Source organism: Charadrius vociferus, unplaced genomic scaffold, assembly GCF_000708025.1.
Source record: "Charadrius vociferus isolate BGI_N301 unplaced genomic scaffold, ASM70802v2 scaffold783, whole genome shotgun sequence".
Taxonomy (NCBI): domain Eukaryota; kingdom Metazoa; phylum Chordata; class Aves; order Charadriiformes; family Charadriidae; genus Charadrius; species Charadrius vociferus.
The window spans coordinates 611,197-617,529 of NW_009647834.1; the positions used below are offsets into that span (position 1 = coordinate 611,197).

General features: G+C 56.0%; 2 protein-coding genes across 2 annotated transcripts in view; one reads left to right on the forward strand and one right to left on the reverse strand.

The window, feature by feature from the left end:
- PPT1 (palmitoyl-protein thioesterase 1) overlaps positions 1-467 on the reverse strand; it is a 5,168-nt gene extending 4,701 nt beyond the window's left edge. Inside the window, exon 1 of the mRNA XM_009882798.1 lies at positions 344-467. Coding sequence (XP_009881100.1) covers positions 344-467 — 124 coding nt within the window. The remainder of the gene's footprint in view (positions 1-343) is intronic.
- Positions 468-573: 106 nt separating this feature from the next.
- SLC17A2 (solute carrier family 17, member 2) lies at positions 574-5,234 on the forward strand. Its single transcript, XM_009882799.1, has 12 exons — positions 574-670; positions 925-1,077; positions 1,404-1,576; positions 1,820-2,053; positions 2,158-2,245; positions 2,652-2,738; positions 3,106-3,224; positions 3,439-3,600; positions 3,804-3,936; positions 4,022-4,169; positions 4,472-4,562; positions 5,103-5,234. The coding sequence occupies exons 1-12, from the start codon at positions 574-576 to the stop codon at positions 5,232-5,234; spliced, it is 1,617 nt and encodes a 538-aa protein (XP_009881101.1).
- The last annotated feature ends 1,099 nt before the right edge of the window (positions 5,235-6,333 follow it).

Sequence of the window (6,333 nt, forward strand, 5' to 3'; positions counted from 1 at the left end):
TAGCGGCGCCAGGCGCAACCCCGGTTCACACCCGAGTCGCCGGTTCGAGCCCCGGCATTGCTCCATCCCACCCAGGTCCCTGAAATCCCAAATCCCCGCCCCGGAACACGGAACTAGGAGATCCACGGCCCGACTGGTCCCATCTGGGCTGGGGGAGACACCTCTCCCCGTACGTGAGCTACCTCGCAGGAAACGGGACGGGGTGGGGAAGGAGGCTCCCTTTGCATCAGCCAAGGGAGGGCAGCGGGTACCCCCAGGGCATCTGCAGGAGCACCCCGGGGTGGGAGAGACCCCGCTGCCCTGCCGGGCTGTTGTGGTCGAGGGTTATAAACCAGGCCGTCACGGGGAGGTCTGAGGCCACTGTAAATCACTCTGCTTGCGAAGCGCTTGCACTGGCAGCGCGACTCGCAGCCTGCTCTGCTCTCTCCGTGCCGGTACCGGCATTGGGAGGAAATGCCAGGGGTCATTGCCGGGCTGCTCCCGTGTTTGTTGATGTTCAAGATTCGCTTCTCAACAGGGTTGGATGTTATCTTGAGGAGAAGCAGCAGGCAGCTGCATTGCCAGCACGAGAGTATGCAGTGCCACACGGACAACACGCAGGCAGGGGACGGGCCGGAGGCAGCGCAGGATGAAGCCCCACTGCTTGCTCAGCAGCCCTCCTCCCGCACAGGTAATCCACTCCCCGGAGAGGAGAGGGCTGAAGTGCTGCCTCAGCAGGGGCTGGGAGGCGGCCACTTCAGCCTTCAACTTGTGGAGGTCTGAGGCCACTGTAAATCACTCTGCTTGCGAAGCGCTTGCACTGGCAGCGCGACTCGCAGCCTGCTCTGCTCTCTCCGTGCCGGTACCGGCATTGGGAGGAAATGCCAGGGGTCATTGCCGGGCTGCTCCCGTGTTTGTTGATGTTCAAGATTCGCTTCTCAACAGGGTTGGATGTTATCTTGAGGAGAAGCAGCAGGCAGCTGCATTGCCAGCACGAGAGTATGCAGTGCCACACGGACAACACGCAGGCAGGGGACGGGCCGGAGGCAGCGCAGGATGAAGCCCCACTGCTTGCTCAGCAGCCCTCCTCCCGCACAGGTAATCCACTCCCCGGAGAGGAGAGGGCTGAAGTGCTGCCTCAGCAGGGGCTGGGAGCCGGCCACTTCAGCCTTCAACTTGTCCCCTCCACCCCTGGGCAAGTCTCCTCGACTTCCTGCCCCTCCGGTCTCCTGGAGATACGAACTGCCATCCCTGCAAAGGAGGAGGGCAGGGGCTCAGTGGCAGATGTCTGGAAGGTACCTGAAAAAAGCCATTTGTTGCTGCAGTGAGGTGATTGCCTGGCGACACGGATCTATAGGAGGGGGTGAGAGTTAACCCACAGCCTCTCTGACCAGACCTGGTTTGTGGGTGCTCTCCCTCCGCAGGGCTCTGCTCCGCTCGCTGTGGCCTGGCCCTGGTCCTGCATGTTTCTCTCTTCATGGCGTACGCGCTCCGGGTCAGCCTCAGTATCGCCATCGTCGCCATGACTAACAGCAGCCACCCCCACGGCAGGGCTGGCAGCGCTCCACACGGTTCCTACCCAGGATTTGCTCAGGACGTAAGTGGAAAGCAGATGCAGATAACTGAAAGACGCTTCCCGGGCTCAGTCCGCTCTTGCTTTTGCATAAGGACAGGCTTGGAAGCAGCAGGGAAAAGCCTTGAGGTCCAGGAGGGCGAAGGAGCTGAGACCTCAGTTTGTTGTACTCAGGGCTGCGTTTCCTGGTTGCTTCTCCGCTTCCGGAGGAGTCTGTGCCTGGAAACCAGAGATCTTTGTCTGATAGACGTGTTCTCTCTCCTCCAGGCCCCCGTGTACAACTGGAGCACTGAGACTCAAGGAATCATCCTCAGCTCCTTCTTCTACGGCTACGGCCTTACACAGGCACTGGGCGGGTATTGCTCGGGGCTGTTTGGGGGAAAACCCGTCCTGGGCAGTGGGCTCCTGCTCTCCTCTGTGCTCACCCTCCTCGTGCCCCGAGCAGCAGAGCTCGGCGTGAGCTTCCTCATCGGGCTGCAGGTGCTGCTGGGCTTGGCTGAGGTCAGTCATGGCTCCAGGCGCTGCCAGGCTATGAAACCTGCTCTGTTTAGCCCTGACTGTGCTCCCCGTGTCCCTTCCCTCCACACACATTGTTATCTTTGCAGGGAGTGATATTTCCAGCTCAGTACACACTCTGGGCAAAATGGGCACCTCCGCTGGAACGCAGCAGGCTCATGAACATCGCTGATGCTGGTAAGACATGAGGACTTTTCCCTACCACCAACTCAGTCAGTGCAGGACCTCCCCTCTTCTTCTTTCTAAGCCAGTCCTTGTAGCAGCCTCAAGTTCAAGGCTGTGGGTCCTTGGCAAAGAAGTGTTAGCAGTGTTCAGCCTTTCCTCCTCTCCTCCTCCCATCCTGTGTTTTCTCTGTCTCCTCAGCTCAGGTCAGCCTGAGGCAGGAGAGGGAACCCGGACACTGAAGGGAGCAAACCTGGATACAAGGGTGCTTGTTTGCACAGTCGCTTCATTTGTGCCACCACATTTTCCTGTCATGAGTCAGGCTGTAGGCTGTAGGTCTGTCCCCCTTGCTGCTGGTCACACAAAGGTACTTGGGTACCAAAGTCCAATTAAAATGACTCTTCTGGTTTCTGATCCCTAGGATGCACTTTTGGGACTTTTATTGCTCTCCTCGTGGCTGGGATCATCTGCCAGAGTTTGGGGTGGCCTTTTGTCTTCTACATCTTTGGTGAGTAATGGCCTATCGTGTCCCTCTGCAGACAGTTTGGTGGTAGAGCTCCCAAAGGCTCCGTGTCGGCGCCCTGTAGGACCAGCTCTGTCCTTACCAGTCCCACACGGAGCTCTGGGCTCCCCTCTCACCCACCAGGCCAGGATGAAGCCATTTCGTTGGAATACTATTAGGGAATGTGCCTTTGCTGAACCATTTGTGCCATCAACCCAGGCCCCTCCACTATGAGCAATGGGTTAAGGGGAGTTCTCCCTTTCCATCTTCCTGCATTTGTCATTTCGCTAGCACCAGCTCAGTCCCCCTGGCTCTCAGCTCTGCTGCAGCTCGCCATAAGAGGAGCTGGCACTGAGAGCCCTGCTCTTCGCAGGCGGCGTTGGCTGCACCTGGTGCCTCTGCTGGTTCCTCCTTGTGTACGAGGACCCCGGACATCACCCATGGATTAGTGCCAGGGAGCAGGAGTACATCGTGTCATCTCTGGCTCACCAGGTACACACAAACCTTTTAACTATGACTGACCACGCTGCAGACGCCGTGGCAAAGGGACTGCTCTGAGGCAGTTCAGCTGGGTTCCTTACCCAGCGGCCAGGGCTAGTTCCAGTCTTCTCAGCAGCAGGTGGAGAGGCTGAGGAAAGCTTGGACAGCCTGGCCAGGGGATGGGAGACAGGAAAGGAGGAACTGGCTGATGTTTTATTCCTTTCAGGGCAGCTCTCATGGCCGCTCCCTCCCACTTATGGCCATGGCTAAATCACTGCCTCTTTGGGCGATCACCATTGCCTGCTTCTGCACAGACTGGGTGTTCTACATGCTGCTGACCTCCATGCCCACATTCTTGAGCGATGTCCTCCACTTTGACCTCAGAAAGGTGAGTGCTGCCCTGCAGCTGAGGCTGGTCCCTGCAACAGCAATGGGACTTGGTCCCCCTGTAGGCTAGGAACATGGAGGTGCCTCAGGGACATCTCTTCCTGAAGAGTGGTGACTCTGGTACCAAGGGAGCTGCAGTCTTGGAGCTCTTGTCTGCAGTGCTTTGTGCCATGGACATGACAATGCCTGTTCTCCGCTCTGCAGAACGGGCTCCTCTCCTCCTTGCCTTATGTTGGGAACGGGCTGGGGCACATCCTGGCTGGGCTGCTGGCTGATTTCCTCCTGGCCAGGCGAGTGCTTGGCACAGCAGCCGTGAGGAAGCTCTTCTCGGCACTTGGTAAGGACAAGCTTTCATCTGCCATCCAGCCTTTCCAACACACTTGTATGGCCTGTTGTAAAACACCCCCCCTTTTCCTCCCAAGGGATGCTGTTCCCAGCCGCCTTCCTGGTGGCTGTGCCTTACGTTGGCTGCAGTTCCACGGTTGTTGTGGTCCTTCTAACACTGGCCTTGACAATAATCAGCATGACAGGGGCAGGCATCAACATTAACCACATCGATATAGCCCCCAGGTAAGTGGGTCTGACCTCTGTGCCCTCCCTGGCTCCGCGTCCTTCCTGTTCCCAATCCCCCAAGGCTTCTGCAACTCCTACTCTCCTTTCCCTTATGTTCTGTAGCTAGCGGCATTGTAAGCTAAGGAGTAAAATAAAGGCTTAAAATCCCCCCAGTCTTGCAGGGAAGATCCTAGTGTTGATCAGCATGTCAGGCAGTATTCATGCAGATGAGGGAAGGGACTGGCAGCACCTGCTCCTCTCCCTTCTTGTGACAGTTTCCTCTCTGCCTCACTCAGGAAATTTTTGCTTCCTCTCCCCAGATATGCAGGGTTCCTGCTGGGAATCACAAATACCTTTGGCATAGTCGCAGGAATTATTGCTCCTACAGCAGTTGGACTTATCATCAGCCAGGTAATTTGGGGCCACAAACCACAAGCACATCCCTGGAAGAAAACAGAGATCCGCTCTCAGAAATGGATCCCTTTCTTTGCACTGAATCAAAAATTACTGCAAGCCAACCGCCTCTCCTAACAAGTGAACACGTGATGTAGCACCCATTCAGACAGAGCTCTGCACCATTTTGGGAACACAGGGATGACTCAGAAAGCAGGAAGAGCTCCACATGGACCCCATCTGTGTGTACTTAGAGATGGGGAGAGGGTCGAGGGAGTGGGGTGAGGAGGAAGCTCTGTGCCAGGCAGGAAAGCTTCCTGAATTCAGCACAGCACACAGCGTTTCCAAAAATGCCAAAGCAGGAAATACATCTCCAACAAGAGGGGGTCTGGCATATGTCTTGAGTTGAGCAAAGCTCTTCTGTTGCTGGTACTAATAGCAAGCAGAGGATGGAGATGAGTTTAATGCCAGTGAACTGGGTGGCAGTAGTTGGGTGATCGCTACATGGAGATAAAAGGAAGGGTGATACCATCGTGATGTGTTCTTGCTCCTCCTCAGGATCTCCAGACTGGCTGGAGGAATACCTTCTTCATATCTGCAGCCCTCAACCTGTTTGGCCTGATCTTCTACATAGCCTTTGGCAGCGGGACCATCCAAGACTGGGCTAGAGAGGACACTGCTGTGCAATGAGAGCCATGAGCATGGGAAGGTACACAAGGCAGTGGGCTGCAAACAGGCACGGGTCGGGCAGGAGGTCTCTCCACTACTCTCTTCTTGCCTGTGCAGCAAAGCTCAGCCGTGTGTTCCTGCCTGCTCCCAGGGTCCTGGCAGCATCCTCGGGCGATGGCGTGAGCTTCCAGGACTGCCTGCACTCTCACACACGAAGTGCCCAGCACCTTCACCCAGCTCTGTCCACCTTCTGATCCCAGGTTACTCCCCTGGGGAGGCACCAGCCCTCCGACCGCGTTGCCTGTTGTGCATTTAGTGCCCTCAGCCTTTGCCCACGAGCAGGAACGCTGCAGCACGGACGGATGCTAAACGGCAACTACGGAGAGCTGGTAAAGCTGGGTGTCAGCCAAGCTCTGTAAGGAGCCTGCAGCTATTTCCAGCAAAGCTGTTCTTAGATGAAGTAAATCGATAATGAAGTAGTAGAGTAACGTTACTTTTTAACTAGCGGCTTCTCACACCCTCTGCGCAGAGACTCCTAACACTTTTTTTCTCTTCGTAATGAGGCAAGCTGATTATTCATTCAACCTTCATCCCCTTTTAGAAGCAACTGGGGCAATAAATAAGTGAGGGTGTTACAGGGTTCAACCTGGCAGCCCTGAGCACGGCCCCCGGGAGGCAGGGAAGGGGATAAGCAGGGAAAGCCTTGAGCTGGTGTCATCCTTACAGAGCGAGAGCCTCATTGCAAGCATCCAACTCAGGATGTGGCCACTGAAAGAGATGTTTGGACCCCAAAAGTCGTGTGAATTTGGCTTGCCCCCTTCCCAGAGAGCTGTGTTATTCTCTGCTCCCAGGGGGCTGTGGGCTGTGACTCCTCTCTTGCGTTGAACTAAGTCAAAATGATACAAAAAGGGGATCCAGATTCCAGGCAGAGATCTGAAACTCACAAACGCTTCCCTGGATGAGTGAAGTGAAACTGAAATATGTTCCCAGGTCTGGTTCAAGGAACCTGTGGGGGGTGCACGGGCAGAAACTCCCGTAAGCTACACCCGATGTTGCTTGGGAGTGAAGAAGCTCCAACACCTTCTGGTGCGGCATCTCCCAGCAAAACCACAGCAGCTCA